General features: G+C 32.3%; 1 protein-coding gene across 5 annotated transcripts in view; it reads left to right on the top strand.

Moving 5' to 3' along the window:
- LOC145686440 (sal-like protein 3) overlaps nucleotides 1-10,202 on the top strand; it is a 298,297-nt gene extending 288,095 nt beyond the window's left edge. For 4 of the 5 annotated variants that reach the window (XM_081759754.1, XM_081759762.1, XM_081759745.1 and 1 more), the window contains 2 exons: nucleotides 687-860; nucleotides 3,534-10,202. In XM_081759754.1, the coding sequence (XP_081615880.1) occupies nucleotides 687-860; nucleotides 3,534-4,004 (645 nt within the window). In that variant the 3' untranslated portion in view covers nucleotides 4,005-10,202. The remainder of the gene's footprint in view (nucleotides 1-686; nucleotides 861-3,533) is intronic. The other variant, XM_081759771.1, reaches the window with a different exon arrangement.
- The last annotated feature ends 15,631 nt before the right edge of the window (nucleotides 10,203-25,833 follow it).

Raw genomic sequence — 25,833 nt, 5'->3', positions numbered from 1 at the left:
TTAGATTTATGACGTCATCACCTCCTATCTCTCGAGACAGGAAGGTGTGAAACCATCCGTAATGTCTTCTACAATGCTTCTGGACTTGAAAAAAAAACCGGACGAAAAAGCTCAAATAGGAGAGTTATAACGCAATGTACCATGAAACACCCGTATGGTACAAATTGTACCATAAGATCCCCAAAGGGCTAAAGGTATATTTCTGAAATTAAACTACTTTCATACTGTTCTGTAGTCCGATCCCAACTCATTCCAAGGACTCATTTTCACCGAAAGTGGTGTTTACCATTGGCTTCTCCGAGCCGCTCTTATATCTTTTGCTGCGTCTAATTTTTTCTAGAAAGGAAAGGAAAAGATCGTAATGGTAAAAGCAAGAATTTTTGTGATTGTTATTTATTATAGAATGTCTTCCTTATGTTCTCCCCATTCTATGTGAAAAGGATGTACGATAAGAGCATTTTTTTTTTTTTTTGGTTCTCTATCAAAAAGTGGTTTTGTTGAAAATCCGAACCACTTTTTGGAGAAAACCGAAAAGTCAGTTATTCTAGAAACTGATTTCCGATTATTATAAAAGCCAGTTTTGCTTTTCCCCTATTCTCGTACGATGAATATATATGTTCAAAATTTCTGGTTTGATCAATGTCCTGTCCGCTAAGCAATCTTGATTTTGTTTTTCTTGTTCATAGGTACACATGGGAACTCACATGTGGAGCAACGGGACGTCACGGCGGGGAAGACGGATGTCCCTAGATCTCCCAACAATTCCCATGACCCCGAAGGATTCAGAGTTCCTACAACGGCGGCCAGATCTTTTCTACCCATATCTTCCAGCCCCGTTCCTTAATGGAATGCAACAGAAAGTAAGTAGACGAATTATTTTTTACTGTCATTTTGTAACAGGACGTAAATCACAGTGGTTTAAAAAAATGTTTAGCGAAAATGAAAACAATTGAGGGGATCCGTGGAATAAGGGCCCATCTCAACTGGACTAAGTTTAAAGAAAGATATAAGTGCTTTTTTATATACAAATATTCTAAAATACTCTTTAAGAAATAATGCAAATATATCACATACATAAATGATATTTATTGAGCTTCTATATATTAACAGAATATGGCACAAGATGCCAATTTCATGTAGAACAATCAAACTTTAGCTGGAATGGGTCTTTGTTCCACTGAGGTCAATTGATGCAAACTTTTCCTTTCTGTTGAAAATTTTGTCATTATTTTGATGTTTTACTTTTTTCTTCTGGGAGATCTTAAACACAAATAAACTCGAAATACTAAAATACATTTAACATATTTTGTTGTATATAAATTCAAATTTTAATTTGTTCCAAAACTTGTTAACTTACAGCGAAACCTATACAGTTTTAGTTTTTTCTCGATAGGGATGCCCATTTAATTTATTCCTAAGATTAAATTTAACTTATTTAAATGATTAACTGAAGACAGAAACAGTCGATAATCGCTTATGGATTGAAATTTATGTAAGGTACCCTATGACGTGTTTTTGAATTTATTTTTTTCTTGACTTTCTCTTCATTGGCAGTAGTTCTCTTGTTCAAATACTTTGTTGTGACCATGCTTCCATCTTCTCGTTACAACCTATAGACATGAACAGAATCATTTCCCTCACGGACACGGTCAAAGAAAGAAAAAAAAAGTAAAATGTCAGCAGTGCATTTTTTCTTTTTTCTTTCTTTCTTTTTTCTTTTTTCTTTTTTGGTCTTCCAGATATTTTGCTGGCAACTTTCTTACTTAAAGTATTTTATATTAGTACCATGCATGACAATTGCACTTTCTTTTCATTTAATTTAAACTTTCAAGTAGCGTGTGTGATGTCAAATATACGCTGCGTTCATAATAGACAAGAATAGTAAGTAGAAAGCACCATAAATTGTTATTCATATAACATTTAAATTCAAGTTGAATATGATCAGCATTAAAGCTACAGTTTTTCCCACATCGGAAATAAACCATACAGTAACACTGAATTCTGCTATAGATTTCACTATATAAAGAATTAAAACTTTCAAATTATTTTCACATAGTATATTCACTTGTTTCATTTTCCTTAAACAATACAATACAATACATGGATATAGAAAATCTTGAATTTTCAAAAGTTTTTTCTAGTTTTTAAATATCTATCATTAGTCCAATATAACTGTTTGTTATCTGCTATTAATACAGTAGATTTTTATCACTATTATTAATATAATATATGTACTGTAAATTTAATTTGCACCAAAACAATTAATTTAAATTAATTCCTGTTCCTTCCTATTTACGAATTTCATATATTATTATAAATATTGTACTTGATTTGGAACAGGGGCAGTATTACTTCCTTAACCAAGTAATTTTTAATCTCCTATACCACGCTTCCAGTTCTTTCTGAGAAATTCTATTTTTTAAGCAATGTGGCAAGGCGACGATAACTGCAGAATTATAAGAGAGGTTCTAGGTACAATATAATTAGTCTACTGTAATATGTAGAACTAGGGAATATTTTTACCTGTAGTTGTTATTCTTCTCCTGTGTACTTTTCTAAACATGCTAGAAGAAGAATACTAAAAGAATTGGAACCGTATTATATGCTGTTTTGGACAAATAAATGATAGTGGTATTTTATCTTAATGAGTGAATATACACAACTATCCATGCGCAATGACTTAAGTATGGTTAAGAACATAAAAAAAACTCAAAAGTCAAGTCATCTTGCTCTTCTAAACTAGTATAGTTTGTTCCAAATTATAATAATATTAATAACGAATTTTCGCTGGCAACTGGCAGCATTGTCAAGACATAGTAAGAAAAAGTTTTAGTGAGGGTTAGGGTGCATGGATTTACTTATATATAATGTAAAAATTTTAAATTTTTTCAATAGTAAATAAAAACTTGCTGCTTCACAGAATACTGTTCTGTTTGTGTTTACCAGTAAAAACATATCATATATAACTGAATTCCATATATTCTACTACCACTAAAACGTGTCGTATCTATGTTCTGACAGTGCTGACAGCTGTCACCCAACATTTGTCTTTTAACCTGATTTTTTGAACAATTTGTAACAGTTTAACCTGTTTTTTCAACAATCCATAATTGTTTTCGGCTGATTTCTGAACAATCTGTAATAATTCATCCTAAATTTTGAACCACCTATAGTAGTTTAAGCAAATTTTTGAACAATTTGTAATAGTTTAACCTGATTTTTAGAACAATCTATAATAGTTTAAGCTATTTTGTAAGTAATCTCTAATAGTTTAACATGATTCTTTGAACAACCTATACTGGTATAGAAGATCAACGTAAGTACCTTTTGAGCTTATTAATAAGATCACTCTTCAAGCTGCTTACATTATAATTATTAAATGTAAGTTTAACATCTCGATGCCCAATATTGAAAGTGTTGATTTGTTGTAGAAGAAATATCTTAAGATTATCTAGGTTGTTCTGTTTTATCGTGACTACCAACTAATGTTCGATTTCGCAACTAATCTTATTAATATTTCTTTTATATTGCAGTTGAATGAAATTTCTGTCATACAAAGTGCAAATGCAAACCCAGGCGGCGGTATTACATCTCCAACTGGTAAATTCGGGGCTTTAGGATTTGCTGGATTCGAAAAGCCTCCAACTGACTCTTCACGATCTCAGCCCAGCTCACCACTGTCAGACAAGCCACCCTCTTCGCCGATGATGGCAGCACCACCACCACACCAAAGCAGTCCGTCTCGAGATGGCGGTGGCGGAAGTGACGTGGAACGAGAGAGTTTAGGAGGAAGTATGCCACCAGTGACACCTACTTCCGGTGTGTGGGACCTTCACTTCGAACAAAGACTTAGTAATAACAATAGTGAAGACAGAAAATCAAATAGTGACGAGACGTCCGTTATGGAGACGACAGATGTGGAGTCACCTGGCGGTGGTGGCCATACTAACAGCACCACACCTACCACTACGACACCACAACATAGTGAAAGTTTAGTTGCATGAGAATCGTCTTTGTTTTGGGTTACTCCTCCCATACACGAATTAAGGTATAACTAAGTCGCTTATTACTTCGTGCAGGAGAATCAACATATCTTGTAAATGAACGATTTATCGTGTGTATTTATTAAATCGAACTGATTTTTTTAAAAGCAAAAAACAAACAATTAATGGTGGCTTAATGATAGACATTTTTTAAAAAATGTGCGCTGATCGAATGCTGCAATGTTCCTATTTTGAAACTAGTCTTTTTAAAAACAAAAAGAAGTGTGAAACATTTAATATATATATATAAAAACAGATACATTAGAAAATAAAATAAATACAAAACGAAATTGATATCTTGTGTGTTATTTGTCAATATCCAAATAATGACACGAAAAAGAAAAGAACAAAGTCTAATGAAGTATATAAAACAAAGGCAGCTGATTCTTTAAGACTGGTATTCTACGAGTTGATTATATGACAATGGGAAGGAACTTTATTTAAGATCACCTACTTAAAGAGGTTTAAATTTCCGAAGAAGAAAGAAAATGCTCACAATTATAAAATGTGAAAGATATGAGTAAGTCGTGTTTCGCTGGACTCACACTTAGCCTGAAAAATCAACATAATCTACACATAAAAAGTATATATATATATAATATTATATATAAATGTGTGTGTGTGTGTGTGTGTTAAAATCTGTGTTCGAGTAAAAGTGTGTATGCGTGTGTGTATATGTGTGTGTGTGTGAGAAAGAGAGAGAGTTGTGCGTTGTGTGTGTTACTTCTGGGGACAGAAATTAACAAACATAAAGATTATTATAGAGATCAATATACTGCCTCAAAAGTAAATATTATGAAAGACCCTGTCCCCTCTAAAAAAAATCTAATTTCACTGTGATACTACATCAGTAGGAGAAAAAAACTGTCAGAGCATAATTAATTATTAGTGATGTTCTCACTATATAAATAAATATATATATATATAAATATAAATGAAGAAAGACATCGTACTTATATATATATATCTAAATATCTATATTATATATGTATGAAAAATAAAATATCAATCTTATTGATTCATATTGGCTGCCGTAATTAAAACAAGAAACAAAAAATAATTTTAAAAAAAGGCTCTTTGATGTAGCAGGGTACAACCAATCATTAACAAGTGACAAATTTTTGCTGTTATGAACAGATTTTGGAAAAAAAAATAAAAGAGGAAAACTAATGAAATATCATACCTAACAGCCTCTCTTTTTGCCCATCCTGTTATATTGAAAGATTTTTGTCATAAACCTAAGTAGTATACTTTAAAATACTTGAAAGGTATCTGTACATTTGCTACGTATTTGGTGTTAAAGAGAAAATAAAAGTATATATATATATATAAAAATTGCTGTTCAGTGGATGTTGCTCAGAACAGAAAATGAATGAAAGATTAAAAAAAAGAAGTATTCAGTTTTTACTGTTGTTACCTGATATCTTAATTTTTTTGTTGCTGTACATAGTGTAAATGTGAAAAATGGTAGAAGCCCATTGTTGCTAAGTTCATAGTGGCAATCTGTACTCAACTTTTGAGATATTTGGGGATTAAATATGAAGTTTTTTTTTTTTAAATCCAGTACTTAAGAATAAAAAATAAAAGAGAGAAAGAGAGAGAGAGTTACAACAGTGTTCAAAATGCATCTGATGCGTTTATTGGCACACACACAATGTATTGAGTTATTTGTATATATGCGGTGTTTATACATTGTGTATGTCCGTAGCTGCATCTTTTTAATTACATACATATATAAATGTATAGATGATTATCTGTTAGGAAAAAAAATATAAATGACAAAAAAAGAATTTCCGTCAAAAGTATTACGTTAATACAAACATATTATAAGCACATTCTTCCCATTCTATCTCAAAAGTGCACAAAAAGGTCATCAATTAGTGTTTGTTGTGTTCTATCGAGTGTGTCATTGTTTAAAGGTACGACGAACGGAAAAATTTTGCAGTGCAAAAATTCATAGAAATCTTTTTACTGTTTCCATACAAAAAAAGTGCATAAATACGGGCTACTGTGCAACATTTATAATAAGCTTTTCTTTTTGTTTTACTTTCATAAATACAGAATCTTTATTTCGTTATGGTTTTCTTAATTTCTTAATTTTAACTCTTCTACAGTAATTCAACATGCAAAAAATGAAAGTAATATCTTTCTTTAACGTAACAAATAAAATCAGTTTATGATACTGTGGTGCTAAATATTTTGTTTTAAAACTTTATAAGACAAAAAAAAAATCAAACAAAAGTACCAATAAGAACTATCAAATTGTTGTTTATTAATTAGTACTATCATTAACTTGCAGAAATATCAATATCAAGTGGTTAAGAATATATATATATATATATATATATATATATATATATATATATGATACGATATTGATAGAAAATCAGTATACTTGTATAAATATAAATACACGTATTCACACAAAATACACAATTATGCGGTCAAATACACATAAGAAAGATTGAAAAAAAATTATAAAAATATCTGATCTCAATTCTACCTCAAAGTAATTATAAAAATAGACGCATCACAGACAAAATTTACATATTCACGTACCTGTCCTAAAAATACAATATTTAATTAAATACAAATGTGATATTGTATTTCTTTTTATTTGAAATAAACCCGATCCTTGCATCTTGCATCTCTGAACGTAATTAAAATTTGTTTGACAAGAATTAATTAAAACCAAATTGCCAATATAATAGATTTTTTGTGTATACTTTTCTTACTTGTTGATGTTCAAAATTTATCTTGTCCAATACATAATACATACACAAATTTCAATCATTCTTCTTTGAGCAACTCATATTACAAAGTTTCACAAAAAGTTATAATATCTTAAAAGAAACTTTTGAACTGGGTTATTAAAACTACTACAATTTTTATTAATTTATTTGAGAATATATACATATAGAAATATATATGTACACATTAAAGTAAACTTCCTACAAGTTTAAACCAACAATAGACTACGTATGAAGTTCAAGTTCGTTATCGTGCGCTGTCCATCATTTTTAAGGCAACTTTTCTTTTTTTTTTTATTTATATATTATAAATTTTAACGCACAATATTGCATATTACGACAAAAATTTAATCATAATAATGGTAATACTATTGATTTCCAAAGCGTAATTTCTTTACATACTGCCTTTCAATTTTATTTATTGTCTTTCTTTTTTTCTTGTGCTTTGCGTCATAAATAAAGATTTACTGTGTTATTTCCCTATTTGCTATTGAAAATAAAAGACATATTATTATAATTATTATTGTGCTATTTATTTCTTTACTTTTCGTAATAGTTTCTTTTGTGATTTCTGATTTGTTGTGTTTGGAACAAATTATTGTCTTTAAATGTTCTTTTTTTTTCTTTAGAAAACAAAATAATGTACACATGCGTTTGTTTGGCTGTCTTGAGAAGAAGTTGTGATGCTGTTGAAATGTGTGCTGTGTGTCTAGTTCTATACTATTAGGATATTCATTTTTCATAAAACGATATTAGGAAAGAAAAAAGAAAAATAAACAAAAATTAGATCATATTTTATTCCAAATTTTCCTTTATTTACTGTAAACGAAATTATTTATTGAACTTATTTCGTAAATAAATACGTTAAATAATCTAGTATATACTCACACTTGAAACATGTTTTAAAATGTATTTTTATGCTAGTGGCGGCTCTCAGGGGAGTCACATTGATTGAAATTAAAATTTTATTGCAATAAACGAAGGGAAGAAAATCATACGCAATGTACTAATTGTTTTATACAAGAGTAAGTACATATTTTAAACATTTTCTTCCCTTGGCTTATAGAAATAAAATTTTATCTTTTATTGGTGTGACTTCCTTCAACATTCGCCACTATATTACATACTAAGCACTTACCTTCCGCGTTGCAAACAACTGGTTTCATTCGTTTGTTCACTATTATGGGCAATCTTCTCTGGGATAAAAGTAGGTAAAGGACGGTGTTTTACGCTAAGTTGGATTTTAACCTTAATTTTATTGTTATTAATTTAAAAACCTTTGTTTATTAATAATTACATTTTAATTTTTTAAAAAAATATTGTTTTAATATAGCAGGATATATTTACTTAAAATTTTTCCATTATTATAGTATCCTCGCTTATAGTTCTATTATCTTTCAAAGGAAGATAAACGTTGAAATTTTTAAAGAAATGTTGAAATTCCAACCTCACTGATCTTTCGCAGCGAAAAAAAATGTCACCTATGTTTTGTCACTAAGTATCAAACAATAAATTGTATTTTAGGTAGTAAGAAAAAATCTTTCCATTTTTACATCGCAGAAACAATAGAGTGTCCTATATCAAATACTATTTATTCAATATATATATAGACTATAGTTTTATCATGTTTATATGTTTATTAAAGCAACAATAATTTTCAATTTAAGTCATATGTCTTACACTACATGAATTCAAAACAGTTCCAGAAGAAGAAACACAAAATAATGACATAAAACAAAACTCCAATTACATTTGCTTCTCTGTCACTATGTAAAATATGTCTCCTTCTAGCCCCATAAATCCTGCTTGTTTTTCCCCTCATAACTAGGTACCGGTAGACAGTGTTCTTCAAAGGTTTGAAATGACTTAAGTCAGCAATACTATCACCAAGAGAATGTTTCACGTCAAGTTTGAAACATTTTATTACACTAAATAAAAATAAACTCCTTGTACCAACACGATTTTTTAATGCAATATTATTTCAGTTAGTCACGCTTTCTGTTCTACAAGAAAGACAGAATGTTCTCAAAGGGGCTTTTAAGATGTTCTCTTCTTACGACGTTGTATGTTTAAGCTTAGAAGATCTTTACTTTTCAATCCCAGAAGAAGGTACTTCTGACTACCGAATATACGAACAAAATGAAACTGATTATTTCTAACGAAGGATTTAAGTGTTATATAGTATCTGTAATTTAGTTAAAATTATTTAGGTAAAAATGCTTACTTAGCATCAAAACAAACAAATAAACAGGATTATCAAATTATATTGAAGCAAAAAGAAAAAAAAAGCTAATTTTTTTGCACGAAAAAATTTCCAACATGACTGTATCTGAGGGAAGGACTGTAAGGTGTTGTGCGACTGTGATAACCTGTCTCGCAGACAGTCATGATATATTCATCAAAACCATTCCAAATACATCTAATAAATAATTGTAATGAATAATTTTACTCTAGCTAAAAAAAAATAAATAAATAAAAAAGACAGCCATTCAAACACTGAAATATTCGATATATATATATATTTGAATTGAAACATTAGATGAAACCTAAATAAATTATTATTGTATTGTATTTTTTAAAAGAACAGTGAATTAAGAATATGAGGAATCCATATGTAATGTGGTACTGTGTCTCCAGCCTGCAAAATAGAAGTTATATATATATATCTATATTTAAACAAAAAGTAGTCATATAACAAATATTTCCACTTTAAAAAAAGTATGTTTTATATATATATAATAAAAAATTGTTTTGGTTTGTTGCTTATTTATGGTTTTCACTGTTTATATATATATATAAATATCTACTAAGATTTGTGATATTCTTTTATATATATGTATATACATATATATATAGTAAAATAGCTTATTTTTCGTCTTTTTGTGCTTGTGTTTGCCTTCTTGTAAACGTGAAAAGGAAGCAAATGTGTATGTATATATTTATTGATTTTTTTTAAAAAAAAATAAAGAATGATGACTATTAGGGAGAGAAAGAACAATATCAGAGGCTGAGGCACAATATATATAAATATATTTGAAAACAAAATAACCATGACAAACATAGCTGATGGCTAAATTAAATTACATTTTAAGAAGTATGAAAAAAAAAAGTATATTACTATGTTTTCTCGAGACTCCATCAAAAGTCCAGGAGAGATGCTATTTTTGTAACGTTCTACAATAGCCCTTTTGATGGTCTCTCGATTTAATTTTAACTATATGCATATTGCTGAGTTTCACTCTCTCTATCCCCCTCTCCCAACCCCTGATTTTTCCAAATCATCCCCCTGCTCCCGAGCATCATTTTACCCCTGTGTGTGTGTTTGTAGAAAAGTCCGATATCATGAAACTACACTGTAATTTATCTGACTCAGATCTTGGCTGTAGTAAAAGAAGAGTTTTACAAGAAATTTGTTGTTGTTTCTCACACCTTCTCCCCACTTTCGTATAAGTATTACCGTATCACAACTATTATTCCTATCGTTTAAGGGATTATTTAATATGATATGTTTAATATTATATACATATATGATACATCGAGAAAAATAACCGATTTTATAACACGCTAATTCGTCTAGAAGTGTGAATTCAGTGCTTTACAAAGAGTGAAAAATGTATGGCTGAACCGTGAATTAAATTCTGGTCTTGCCGATACGTTAACCAGTCCACCACTTGAAGAGCCATACATTCTACCACTCCTGAACCCGGCCTTCAATCAAGCAAACCAAAGTTTTGGATTCAATTTTTCATCCACGCATTTTTCACTCTTTATATATCATGATTATTTAAATGATTGATTACAATATTAAGAGATTAGTGAGTGCGATTTTAGACGATAAAAGAAATCAGTGTACTAACACTATGATTTTGTGACTTCATCAACGAAAGAGTGAATAATCATGATACGCTTGATAATATAAAGAGATAGGGTTCCCTTTAATTTCCGGGTGTAACAAAACGGTACGGCAAAATTTCAGGGGTGGATTCCTAATAGGTAGACAAGTAAAAAAGTTCATATGACCATATGTCGGGAAGTGTATCGTTACAGAGCCAAGGCCATTGAGCCGTTTGACGCTGTGAAATAGTCACATTCTGGACGCCCTTCAATATGACTCAATTTAAACCTCAATTGCTCCACTCCTAATTAAGCTAGGAAGGTAATTTTGGAATCAATGTCTTCCTAAAGGATAAAGTTTTTCACTGTTATGCATTACGGGTGGACGCAGAGCCAAGGGCAAGTTATGCAATGCATCAGGAATGTGGGTTTCCAGGAAGTCCCGATAGATGTTTCCCGTCAGCCTCTGTGGGCGTATGTGTGGGCCTAGTAAAGTGTCACTGACAATACCGCACCACACGCTGAGAGCAAACTGTTGTTGATGTCTCCTGGGACTGATAGCATGAAGATTATCGTCCGCTCAAACATGTACATTATGGTAATTTAAGATGCCTTCTCGTGTGAACTGAACCTCATCTTTAAACACTATTGTGGATGGGAAAATGAGATTAACGGCACATTGCTGGAGGTATCACTGGGAAAAGGTACTCACGACAGATAGTCGGCTGCTGACTAAGACTGCACTCGCTGCAGGTAATATGGCTACAGGCTCGCTCGACGACATACACGCCATACCTTTATGTGGTTTACAAGTAGTTCACCCTTCAGGGAGACATTGATACCAAAATTATCTTCCTAGATTAATTAGGAGCTGAGCTATTGTTTAAATTGAGTCATATTCAGGGGAGTCCAGAATGTGACTATTTCACATCGTCAGATGGTTAAATGGCCGTAGCTCTGTAACAATGCATTTCCTGACATATGATCATATGAACTATTTTACTTGTCTACTCACAAGGAATGCATAGGAATCCACCCGTCAAATTTTGCCGCACCATTTTGTTACACCCTGTACAGTATATTGAACATTTTCTCATGATGTCTCCCATGACGTCTCCGAATTTCCCCTATATTGGTTCTCAAACTATTTCAAGAAGGTTATATTAATATCAAATATAAAAACTCCCGAAGGATACTTTCATTTAAGCTTTCATTTCATTTCCTTTCTACGCTTTTATTATTTTTCTTGAATTTTAGTGGATAACTTAAAGCAGCGATGGCCAATTTATAACGCCCTGGAGCTAAGAACCATATTTGGAGGCCATTATTCTTTCTCCCCTTGAGAAGACGCTTCGCTGAATGTACAGAAGTCATAAATTCCTGAATTTTTATTCTATTTTGGGTATTATTCTTCTTGTTTCATGTGTCTAGACCAATAAAGGCCTGAGCTACAACTATTTCAAAATAAGTATAAGAAGTCTGTAGTTTTCTAAAAATCAGCCTGGTAACTAAAATATTAGAGAAATTGTTTTGGTAGTTAAAAGCAAAATCTCAATTGAAGCATATTGTGATGGCCAGCTACACTGTTCTTATTACACGTGGTTTAAAAAAAGAATAAATTATACTTTTTTTTTCATTTTTATTACAGACCGGATGCGGCCCGTCTGACCATCATTGACTATTAAAACTGTTAGGCAAAAACTGTAATTTCATACAACATACCCTATGATCCATGCAGTGGCGTGCCGTGACTTTCCTCACAGGGGACTAGGTTCAAAGAGAATGTGTGCTGTAGAGTGGAGGTCCTGAGTAGTATTGTTGACACCAAATAACACAATTTATATGTTTCTGTAAACGCTTCTTCTACCAAGCCTCTTTCTTTCAAGAAATGGATAATTTCAGTCACAGTTTTATTTGAAAAATCTAAGAGTCTGTAAACCTATATTAATTCACTCCGCAAATTGTTAAAATTAAAAAAAAAAAACAAAAAAAAAACCGTAAATTGATTTAAGGGTCAAAAACAAGCAATCAGGAAATCGAGATTTCAAGCACTGAAAATTCTTTAAATCTAACAGCTCAAGAAATTGTAACTCACTGAGATCTTGAAATCACAGTATTAATAATGTCATTGAAGATACGCACATATTTAATTTCTGAATCTGTTTAGTCATCTACTTTACGTCTTTTATTAGAAGGTTCCCGTTGTCATCCAATTCTACTTTTCTATAAGTCTTCAAAATCGTTTCTTGCATTTCTAAGTTGAGATACCATCTTTTGTACTTTTTGGATGCAATATTTCACATCCAAGGTTTTACTTTAAAGAATGTTGAATAGTATATCCGTGCGGAGAAATGCAAAATCGATATCCTTCAATGATAACTCTCACATTTTTTTTTCTTTTTTTGTAGTCATGAAAGCTTCGGTGTCGCAATTATCTGAATCTTCTACAATGTTCTCAGAACACCGTAAGAGTTCTATTTGATTTTCATTTACTGCATTCACAATTTTGGAATTGTAATTCCATCTTATAGTGGCAAACGTTGGAAATCGCTTAGTTACCTCTGATTCAGCAAGCGCGATACAGCGTTTCGATGAATATGAAAAGAAATTTGGAATGCCACTTATTCTAAAATATATTTTACGTTCCTTGATGTGATTAACAGACTGTGGAACAACGAGATTGAGTCTGTGATGATAGCAGTGTATGGTGAGTGCACTCAAACACCTTTTCACAAAAGATTGTAAACCGTTCAAATGTCCAGAAAATGTGGCAGCTCCATCCATAGCCTAGTGCTACAAGCTTTTGCTTACAATTAAAATGAGAGAGAATTTGGAAAGCATGCTCACTTAGAGCAATCGCAGTGCATTTTTTTTTATTTTTTTTTATTTTTTTTTATTTATTTATTTTTTTTTTAGTAGTAGTAACATCTGCAAAACAAATAAATCTTTCACGAATTGCCGCCTTTCACGTACCGATTGAATGCTGAGAGATCTTTGCAATGTCCGTAGTTTTGTCCAACATTATTGCTGTAAGAAGTGTATTGTTTATTTCTGACTTAATTTTATCCAGAATTACTCACCAACACATTTAATAATATAATTTTGAATTCTGTTTGACGTTCCTTTAAACACTCCCATGCTGTGAAGATGACAAGTCAACATGGGAGCTCGAACTAGAGGGCAGGGTGGGGCCCAGACCTTCCTCTGGCTCACGAAAATGTATGCGTAATATAGCAAACCACGTATATTAAATACCAGAAATACCAGATGCAACATAGCAACCATGGAGATGGGCCCCTCCCTAGAAAATTTTCTTCAGGTGCCCCTGCAAGTCCATTAAGTGTCGTACTTAGAAAGTAACTGAATTACTTCAATATAATTTCCCTAATTGACAGAATCTTCCTGTTTGTTATAGCTCTTGTTTAGCCATAAAACAAGAGGAATAAATCAATCGGTTCATTAGTTCTCGGTTTCAATCAACTTCTGCATTGCTTGCTCAATTAAAAATCAATTCTGGTTTCCTGAAAGTTTTCAATTTAGTTATTGTGGACAGATGTGAATAACATTTTTCTTGGCGGAACTTGGGTTTGTGAAAATTGTTCATGTCACAAAGCTATCATTATTCCACACGTCCTTTTCTATGTGGAACAGAATACAAGGCCAGCAATACAGTTTGTTTCTTGTCTTACATGCAGTTAGCTATTTTGAAGAAGCAAGATAATCCGTATTGAAATTATGTATATAATCTTTCATTTTTGTCTAAATGGAAATGCTTGGAGTTGTTCTACCACTGGTTATTATTTGTTGCATTTCTTGAAAATTAAGGAATCCAATGGTCCAGAATACAAGACTGAAACAGCCGATCCCCACCCCTACTGTCCCCTATACCAATTGAAGTAATATCACTGCTTGCGCCATCGCTTTGCTGCAAGGGACTCGGTTTCTCAAACGAGTCCCCTTCCATACTTTATTCTTTGAGTCATTTTCAAAATATATTGATAATCTAAAAAGTTCACACTTCACTAGATTTCTTAAAGTGTCAAGACTAAGACTGTAAATTTAATATCGTTAAAACTATTAACTGTAAAAAGCAAACGAGCATTAAATTCGCTTACGACAGAACGCCCGTGCTTAGAGCTTAGACAACATAATATGAGGACTAGCTGGCTGGACCCTGTTCCCTTCCCCGAGAAAAGCCGATTAAAACCCGAGCGTTTCCGATCTCCACTTCGCTATCGCACCCAGCACACGGGCGCTGACTATAGTTGTGTCAGAACAATTGAAATAGTGTTATTTTACAAAAATAGAGAAATGTTTTCGTTTTCTTTGGTATATATTTATCACAAATACTTTAGCTAAAATTCCAGGGGACTAGCCTAGTCCCCTAGTCCCCTTGACGGCACGCCGCTGGATCCATGGAGTTGATCCATCAAAATCCAAAATCTGTTTGATGAATTACGCCTAGAACCTGTGAAAAGACAAATTACATTGTTCAACTGGCTTTTGGTTTATGGTGTATTAGAACTGTAAAAAAGTGAATTTTTTTTACTGATAATTGGAAGTTAAGTGTTATTGTTTATTGTATAGGAGCTAAATGAAGATTTGCAGTTAAATAAAGAAGGAAATCTCTGAAAATCCCGCATTATTTTATGTTATATTGATTGATTACTATGTTACTTTCTTCGGCCACTATTGTTTCCCTAGTAACTTAACATACTTGGCCAGGAATTGCACGATGGTTATTTATATGAAAATCTACATGTATATTTAACAAAAAGAATATTAAAAATTTAAAAAGGAAACCAAATGATATCTTCAAAATGCTATTAAGTGAACTGTACTGTTCATATTAGCTTTGGATCTAATATATAACTAAGTAAAATCCAAAATCTGACCACTTATGTTGTAATTTCGGAAACAAAGCATTGCCTTAATCAAGATAATGTTTCTGATGAAGGCAACGATGTATTACCGAAAATGTACCATAAGTTATTAATAAAAGTTACTAATATCTTGTACAGTAAAAACCAGAAGTGAATGAAATTCTCAATCTTCTTGAATGCTATCTAAAATATAATATTTTCTCATATGGAATCATTGGCTATGAGAAACCCCTTATCATTATTGTTAGCGAATCTAGTACTTCATATGGTTGAAAGTAGAGTTCTGAAAGAACGGAAACTTGATACAGTTCAATATTATAGATATGTTGATGATGTACTTTTCCTATACAAGGATGATTCACAAATGAATTACTTATCAAAAGAATTGAACAATATTCACAGCAATTTGAGATTTACTGTGGAGAAAGAGAAAGACGGCAGTCTTACGTGCTTAGACCTTAATATAAGAAGGCATAACAATAAATTCATCACGAGTGTCCATCACAAGCCCACAACCGGTACACAGTATATTCATTATAAATCTGTACATCCAGCAGGTACCAAAGCTAACATTTAGAAGAATTTATTTCTGCGTGCCATACGTCTTACTTCCTTAAACACAGATTTACAGACAGAGATGGAATACCTAATGAAGTTGCGTAGTTTGAATGCGTACTCAGTTTCACTATTAAATAATTGGTATAATCAGGTTAAAAGGAATTTAAGTTCCGATAAACCTGAAACTGAAATAAAAAATTAAAAATTTTGTAGGATTGCCTATTTTTTACAGATTAACAACTGCATTAAATAGAATCTATACACAATACAGTTTTCGTATAGCCTTAAAATCCTCCAAAACTTTGGAAAAGAACAATTTAAGAGTTGTTCTCCTAGGATTCTAGGATCCTAGGGAAGAGTTACTACACGGAAAAATCTGGTATTTATGAAATAAAATGCAGTTGCCAAGAAAGTTATATAGGCAAAACGGAAAGAAATCTAAAAGTCCGAGTAAAGGAGCACATTAGAGATTCAAAAGCGGAAAATCCGGTGTCAGGTTTATCGAATCTTTTAAAAGAAATGCAACACAGCGTAGAAGATTCAAAAATTTTATTTGGAGCTAGAAATGAACTAGAGAGACTGGTTTTTGGAAATTTATTTATTCATTTCAAAAAAACAAAATTAAATTTAGACAAAGGATAGTTGAGTGAGGAATGGGAGACGGTAATTACAAAATTTTCACAACATTGGTATGACAATTCTTCAATTCGCAAGTCAGTTCCATTTTTATTCCTTGATGTTTCTATTCTTTTTCTTCCTGTTTTTTAACATCCGTTACCAATATTCCAGGGAAGAGTCAAAAGAAAATTCAGGAATTACAGGAATCTGTACGTAGAATAATATTTGTGAAGAGCTTATTAAAGTAATGGCTCAGAAAACCGTAAATGAGATATAACAATGCAGACAAAAGTGTTAATCAATAATCACCGATTCTACTTTAGGTTTTGCCCAAATATATCAACTTTGTTTCGTCCTTTGATATGTACCAAGAAATGGTATATCAGATGAAACGATTTCTGAAATTCCTCTCAAACTGTAGCCATAAAGCAGAAAAAATTGAAGATGCGTTCCAGAAACGCTACAAAAATATGACCTAGATATTAGCAGCTTCCATACAGTCTTGTTACAGTGCTAGCTCCTTGGTCTCCAACCAAGAATTAAGATTGAATCTTCTGGTTGTATATGTAATTCGTTCGATCTCGTTAGTTCTTCCATTGTTGAGCGTTGCCAACGCATATTATGTAGCATTTGTGAAGAATTGAACATTTTTTCTTTCTCAGTATCTGCTAGTAGATAAAATTTGTTCTCATCACACTTGAGGTCTGATTCTACTATAATCATTAAAAATCTTTCTCAAACAAGTCAGGCTGTAACGCGCAATAATTTGTTGTTGTATGTATTTTCCATGATATCAAATTCTGTCAGTTTTACAAGGAATATCTGACAATTATATTAAGAAGATAAATAAAATGATTGAGGTTGGTAATTCATTAGGTAACGTGTGAAAGACTTCTGAGGACGGATGTTTTAGAAAGATTCAATAGTATAAGCGAAAGGGTAAAAGCAGTGAATATTAATTTAAATCTGTTTATCATTTATGTAATGCATCGATAGCATATAGATTGCCTCCATGATATATTCGATGCTTATGAAAGGCCAGACAACGGTTGTGGAAAAACAAACAAATAAAAAAGAACAGAAACAGAATATGTTTAAAAATGAGGATGCTAATAGGAAAATTTATCTTTCTGGTAGGAATATTATAATAAATATACTTTGTTCTATAATAGATTGTAATGAAATACAACAGAGATAAAAATAACATATGAAAAACATTAGCAATGAAGTCTCTTGGACCCAAATTACCACGAATAATCCCAAAATTTTATAACACTACACATACAGTAGCACTACACATCATTTTTGAAATTTGATAGAGGTTCATGTAGAAACACTTGACACCGCTCTTGGGGTACGCATAGAACCATTTTTATACTCATACTCCTTTACACCTTCATTAACAATGTTACGCCCTCTTAAAATTGGCAAGATAATCTCCCGAAAATCGATAGGATAAAATTTAAACAAAATTTGGAAAATGAAAATTCTTATCGACCTGAAAATCTAAGATTTAAACTGTGGAAAAGTTTTAATTTCGAAACTATGTTTGATTTTTATTATTCATTTTTTTAAAACATCCAAGATATAATCACTAGAAGTTTCAATTTCGGAAACAAATTTTAAAATCTTAAGTATTGTATCAAGTCTTGAAAACAGTTGAATGAAAAGAATAATCAGTTGGTTAAATTATTAGTAACTCTTAAAATTATTATGTAGGCGCATGAGGTGATGATTCAAATGAGAACAAAATTGGTTACTTACCAATAAATCCTTTCGTAAAGAAACTAAGCACTCTCTACACGTATCGGAACACCAAACTAGTTCCATTTTCAGTGGTGAGGTAACAAGAATAAAAACGGTTGAGAGAAAAAAAGGTTTGAGAAAAGGAATATACGCCACAGAATAGATCTTTATAACGTGAAGGATGCCAAAAATACCACAAGCAGAGCACAGTGCGAAAGAATGAGTTCAGCTGAAGGAACCGCGATATATATGTTACGTCACTATTGCCAGATACAAAATATACATCAAAGGTGGGTAATCAGCTTCTATTAATGTTGTCAAAATCCAGATTTATAGCTGGTTTATATTTGTGAATAAAGAATGATCATTTAATCTCCCATTATTTCTTTGTTTTTGCTGAACCTATCACATTAACTTGCTTTATACTGTGAGAATGTTATTTCTTCAAATGAAGCGCCAATCTCGACATACCCTCTTCTTGTGACTTTTTTGTTTGTCTAATATGTTCCTTAATTCGAGTGTTACTAATGCTTTTCGTTTGACCTATATATGAGGAATCACATTCGCATTGAGCACGATAAACACCAGACTTATTTAGTGGATCAACAAAATAACTTTCAAATCCGGCTATTAGCAACCCTTACTTAGTTAATAGCTTTCTGTAATTTTATTTTATCATGTTTGAAAACACGAGTCTCGAATCTGAAATTTTATACTTTAATGCGCTATCACATTTTGTAAGTGCGAAACAAGAAACACACTCTACAGTTTTAGCGGAAAGATGGTATGTGTAACAGAGAATAAATATCGTGTGGACTCACCATAGAAAAATATGAGACGGACTTCAGAGTTTGTTAATTAATAAATTTTTAGCACATAATATTATTGACAACACGTTTGTTTAAAATAAGTTGTCATTAGATTCTTAATCTTGGTTTATAAGTTGAAATTTGAGGTGAGTAATAAAATTTGCAACATAAAATAATAGTCTAAAATTACTCGTATATCTTATTAATATAAATTTTCATCTAAAATTCAACACTTGACAACATTGTAGTTATTGTATTTCACTGAAATACAGTAAAACAGTGTGCTTAGCATTCTAATAATTTGTATCTAATCACGATTCAACCTTCCTTGTAAGTTTAAATTAAAAACAAAAATAAATAAAATTGTCCAAAACTACTTTAAAACAAATTTTGTTTACTGAAACTTCTGTAGTTTTCGTTTCAACAGCTTTTAGTCGAATATAATTTGAAGCAGGAGCGTCATTCAGATTTTGCTTGGGAGGGAAGACCCCTTGATATAAGTAAAATTTCGCGTTTTTCACTCATGTACTACTGTTCTATTGATAAAATCTATATAAATCTCAAACTCAGGGGGGAACAATTGCCCCTCCCTGCCACCCTAAATGATGCCCCTGATTTGAAGTATCGAAATTTTAACATATGAAAGAATTAAGCTTAATTTCTACAACTTCCACTTCAAAAGTAAGGTTGTTTTATTAAAAAAATGACAACAGATAATCTGTGAAAGCTTTGTCATGAAACAAATATTTCTGTCGTGAAAATAACAAAAAAAAAAAAAAAAAAAAATCATAATTGTTTTGTTTCAGAATTTTAAAATTTAAAATTACTACTTTGTCTAGAACGTAATCAGTAACGTAGCGTGAAGTTTTGAAATGGGTAGGCTGAAATTAGATTCGTAGCTAGAGGGTGGCTAGGAGGGGCCCAATCCATATATCCGCCAAAGTAAATTGTTGAGGGAAAAAAAAAAAAAACTTTGGATTGCAAACTCGACGTGTTCAATGGCAACTATGATATTGAGCCAATAGTATAGGATATGTAACATAATGTGACCATACAATTGGTCTTTTCACAGGGGATGCGCGTTTCTTCGCGTACGTCTCAAATTTGCACTAAAATGAAAATGTGGTGGGGATGGACATATGGCCTTTTCGGAATGACTGATTCAATTATTATTTTTAATTAAAATTTGCTTTGTTCTGAGATTTTGATTTCTTTTGTGAAGTTACTAAAGCAAAGCAAAGTTAACATAAACAAGATAGTTATAAAATATGTTTCTTTTTCTTTAAAAATAAGTAAAGAAATAAATCAGGATCGAAGAAGTTTACAGAGGGATGGCTTCCAAACATTTTATCCACTAAGATTAGAGTTTGATAATATGGCGTCCGCTTTATTTATTCCTTCTTAGCTGCAATCACCAACATTCATTAAAAGGTATGATGGTTTCCTTTTAAAAAAAATAATAAAATAAAGGAAAAGAATCAATTTCATACTATTTGTTTGCAATCTAAAATTTCTGTTCTTTTCATTTCTCAGTCATAAATATAAAATCCAAGATTCATTAGTCTAGTATGATTCAGAAGTTCTATAAAATGTCATCATTGACGAAAATTCAAAGTTGAACTTTGTGAAAATTTCATTACCTCATACTTAAAACTGGATCTAGTTATATACTGCGGAAATATACATTGCGGTAGTTCATTTACTTTTTTACTTTTACTTTTGATTTAAACAAAAATATACACTGCAATAAGTATAAGATTGAACAACTTACATAGAGTGTTTTATCTGGTGTTCAGTGAGCTACAGACTGATTTCTTTGGATTGTAATGATAAACGTGAAGGGAAGTGAAACACTCTGGGAACTAGCTATCACATGGAAACAATAGTGACCATTAATTATTAACCTAAGAAAGAAGGCGAAGTATCTATTAGTAGCTATGCATTGAAGGTAAAATTCCGTGGTTAAGTGATGCATGTTACCAATGGCGAAGCATGACATTTCTTCCTAGTCATCGCAAGATTTGCCAAATATTAGAATAGGTTTTTCAGTAGGGGTATGGAGAGTTGTAATATTTCTCAACTGAATACCATACTAATACAATACCATAAACTTTAAGACGGCAAGACAACTGATTTATTTGTTGGTTGGAGGTTTAACGTTGCGTTAGCACCTTAGATACTGTCCAATACAAAGGGAATTAGTAAAACTGATTAATTTGTATTCATTCTACAACTATAACAAGTTGTCTTAAGTGAATTACCAAGTTTACAAAGAAAAGTGCCTTACCTTACTTGTATATGAAGTCTAGTCTCCTTGTTTTTCTCGCGAATTTCTTTACGAGTATACTGTAGAATTCTTTTTCTTTTCTTATAGATTCCAAGAATTCTTTCTTGATGAATTCTAAGGCTAAGCTGCACATCCACTCTTTTCCTTGCCTTGAACTTTTAAAAGTATGGATTTTTGTAAAGGCAAAACAACTCCTCTCGACTGGTGCTGGTGTAGGTGGTCTAGTGCAGATTAATTTAGTTACCCTCATGAAAACTTTTGAGAAAACAGGAAATGTACAGTGCCTGTTTTCGCATGTTTTGCTTATGTGCTACAGGTGTTACGTGTAAAGTAAATGGTTTGGAACAGAAACAGGCACTTATCCGGGAAATAACACCTGTTTTTGAATGTAATAATTCTTGTCCTGACATGAAATCACATGTGTGCACTGTACATTGACTGATCAGTACCTGTGCGACGCGCATGTACATGCAATGTTCAGAAGAAAATGTTGCGGGCTGCAGACATGTGCAGATCAGCGAATGTAAGTTCATGTGTAGCACGTGCTATTTAGTGAAAACGTGTCTGCGTATGTAACGGTACCAACACATACACTGTACTTCACCGATATTGTAAACATGTACATTTGCGTTCCAGGCCAGCCGGTATTTTAAATGTTGAACGAAAATTTTCTGCACATTACATATAATGTGTTCCGTTTTTTAACGTGATTTTCAGCTATGCTGAATTTTGAAAGAAATCTGCTGTGAACATGAGCTGTTTTTTCCCTGTATTGCGGAATGTTCATGCAGGTTCCAGAGAATTGTTCATCTAGCAGGAGTTTGTCGTTTACATGTCTGGTACATGGTATGTTTTTAACACGGAAAAAAGGATTTCCAGGTGGTTTGTTTTAGCAGAAAAGGGTTGTATAAACATGAACTGTACATGGTATGTAGTGACAGCATGTATTTGCAGGTTACAGAGAAACAGTACACTGTCTGGAATATAAAAGAAACATGCCCGGTAGACAGAATGTTTTAAATCCGAGAAAAGGCCATTTTCAGATGGGTTTCTCATAAAAAAAAAAGGGGGGGGGGAAGCTGTTTTGTTATTAGGTGTAGTCTGTTCTGTTCTGATATTTATGGTCTTTCCTCTTTAAGAAGACTAGACCAAGAAGTTTATCTTGTTGACTATCACTTTACTGACAATATTATTGAAGAAAAAGAACTATAAAACACAATCACTCTCTCACGCACTCTGTCTCCAATTACGCCGCCATTTTCTCTCTATAGTGTAGTCATTCCCTGAAATTTCGTTGCCCACGAGAAAGTGCTTCAAAGATACCTTAATGAAGATAGCGACTAGAAAAATGAAACCAACGGCATTTCATGACAAATTAAATGATCCAATAAGTTTATTTTCTACTTTTCAAATAATACTCTCATTTCGTTTGTGATAAAATGTTTTTGACACAGACATTACACTAAATAAATGTATCTAAATTTCAAATTTGAAAAGTATATTTCATTATCTTCGAGACAATAGCAAAAGAGTAAATGTCAAACTTTTGCCTTCCATCCTAAGGTGATTCTAAGAGAGTGTAAGAGATTTTTGGAGACCATCGAAATGGAATTTACTAGAAACATTACTTCTTGATTCACAGCTCGTTGGCGCATTTGGGTCATTCCATCTCAAATCAGTTCCCATTTCACTGCATGTTTGCGATCCCTGTACATTGCATGTTCAGTGCTCTCGAACAATACTAGAATAGCACTGGTCTTCTTCCTTTTACATGCAATGATCAGCGGATGATCAGCTGCTGTTGAAGAGCAAACACGCTAAGATCAGTTGCAAAACATGCAGTCCACAGATGTTCCGTTCGGTTATATGTACAAAACATGTGTTTTCCAGGTACAAACCAGGTGTTCACTTCTTCCTTGTTTACCTGTGTTTTTCCGTTTCCAGGGACTGAACACGCAATGTTTTTAAAAAGCATGAGCACATGATCAGGCGTAAAACAGTGTTCCAATTTCAAGGGTTTTCCAGGCGCATGTTGTACATGCGCATGTACGGTACGTGTTTTTTTCTGCTGGGTAAACGAAAAACTTCCTTGAAAGTGCTATCTAAATTTTCTTTTTTCAAAAATGCTACCAATTCATGTGGAGATTTATCTTGGAATGTTGAAGATTTATAAAACACAATCAGTTCATTTTTAAGACCTTGTAAATGAAAAGCATTTAGAGAAGTCCTTTCTAAGTCGCAAGCAAATTTTCGGGGAAGTTCTTTGCTTCCGAATAGGATTTGAATTTTCTGGGATTCAAAAGTTCGAAAAAACAGTAATTTCTACAGTGATGAAAATGACTCAAAATTTTGTCAATAACAGCAAAATAAAGCCTCCTATATCGTTGTTCAGACGGAAAACCATCCTCTGTTTCGTCGTGTTTCCTTGTTCTGAAGAAGGGGGTGACCTTACCATAGAAACTGATTTTCTCCATGCTATCTCAAAATCAATCTTTTTCGTACTTTTCGTCTAAAAAGTTTTTTTTTTTTTTTTTTTTTTTTTTTTTGTCAACTCACTTTTGCAATCGACGCAGTGAACAAAGCTTTCAATATTGCACCTTAATTTCTGTTCAAAATCTCTAATCACATTTAAACACGTCACGATGTAAGCATGATCTGTTTGAAGAACATTAAACAGAACATCAGAACGGGGAAATGTGTTTAGTAAAATTACCGTTTGAAAGCTTTCCAAAAACTGCACAAATACACATGTTCTACATCTGTCCTACCTCTTACAGTTGTCAGAATTACTTTCAAGAAAGTTTGAAAAAGTAGTCAATTATTAGCTCCCTGTAATGTCTAACTGCGTTAACGAAGCGAAAGAAAAGAGATTACTTTCTTTAAATGTTCTTGAATAACAAACGTTTTCTTACTAGAATGCAAGGAAAGAGTAGATGTAATATTTAGAGATGAAAAGAATGTATTGCACTCTGGTATTCTTTTCATCTAACTGCTTATTTATTTGAATATGTTTTTTATATACATTTTAGAAATAACTGAAAGTTTCAGGGGACTGAGAGACTCTCTAGCTCAGTGGGTGGGTGTGTCGCGCAATCCCATGAGATAAATCACGAAATTTTAGAAATTAAAAATTAATAAATGCCCACCCAAAAGGCCTTTAGATTTTATACCATAAAGCCTACACTTTATTTTTACCATGAAGACTTTACTAGTAAGTTAAAATCAATTTTCAGATAGACTATATCAGTCAACGGCAGCAACAATGATTAATTCTACTTATTATATTGATACTATATTCCTAGATACTATATTGAAATTATATACTTACGATTATACTATTATAATTCATATCACGCATTATACTTTAGGATTAATTCATATCACGTATTCATATCACGCATACCATTATAATTAAGGACAATCTTTAACAAGTGTGTCACCATGTCGTGAGAGTTCTGTAAAGTGTGCCGTCAATTGATAAAGGTTGGGAATCATTGCCTTAGCTACAGGCCTGTTATATGAGAATAGTAAAAATATAAGCTTAAATTCATATTCTTTGCGGTAGGATATTTATAGTAACGAAGTACTTTTTCCTTCCTCTGTCTCTCTCTCTATATATATTGAGGAGAACGAAATGAACCGCGTATCTTGTCTACTCGAGACAAATGTGGGATCACCGCCACGAACAGAAAGTGAATTACACAAGGTTTTCGTCGGTAGGCGTGTATTATCCATGTGCTTGTAAAGTAGATTTTCATGTAGTACGATTAACGAGGATAGCTGAACGCTACCGAACAGAGTCGAGGAAACGTAGATTCTTTAAAATCGTACACGACTTGTGTGCTTATCAACATGCATTTAAACATACACATGTACACTCTGTATATGAGAGAGAGAGGGGATATGCGTAATATCCAATGTATTCTTATTTCAACGTGCTGAAATTTAGCGAGTCTCTTCGTATTTTTAGTTTCTTCTTGCTGTCTCGTCACTAATTTCGCACAAATATGTCTGGATTCTGTTTAATTTTTCACTTCCCCTGGAAGAATCTTTAAAATACAACATTTTTATTATCTTGCTTTGTCATCTTTCGATGACTGAAGGCCTCGCCTTTGCGTGCTACATTCGAACGAACTAAATACTATTTTCCTTGAAATTTACCAGTCTGCTATTGCATGTTTTACTGTCAAGGCCTTTATGCCGCAGTGTATTTTCAAAATGTTAAGGCTTAAAAACGTTAAAATTTTGTCATTTCTTAGGTGCAGATTCACTTTAGAAGGGCTTTACTATTCTGCGTATAAATAT

Source organism: Thermobia domestica, chromosome 1 (assembly GCF_964235325.1).
Source record: "Thermobia domestica chromosome 1, izTheDome1.hap1.1, whole genome shotgun sequence".
Classification (NCBI taxonomy): Eukaryota; Metazoa; Arthropoda; class Insecta; order Zygentoma; family Lepismatidae; genus Thermobia; species Thermobia domestica.
The sequence above is the reverse complement of the archived record's forward strand: the minus strand, read 5'-3'. Positions and strand labels throughout refer to the sequence as shown.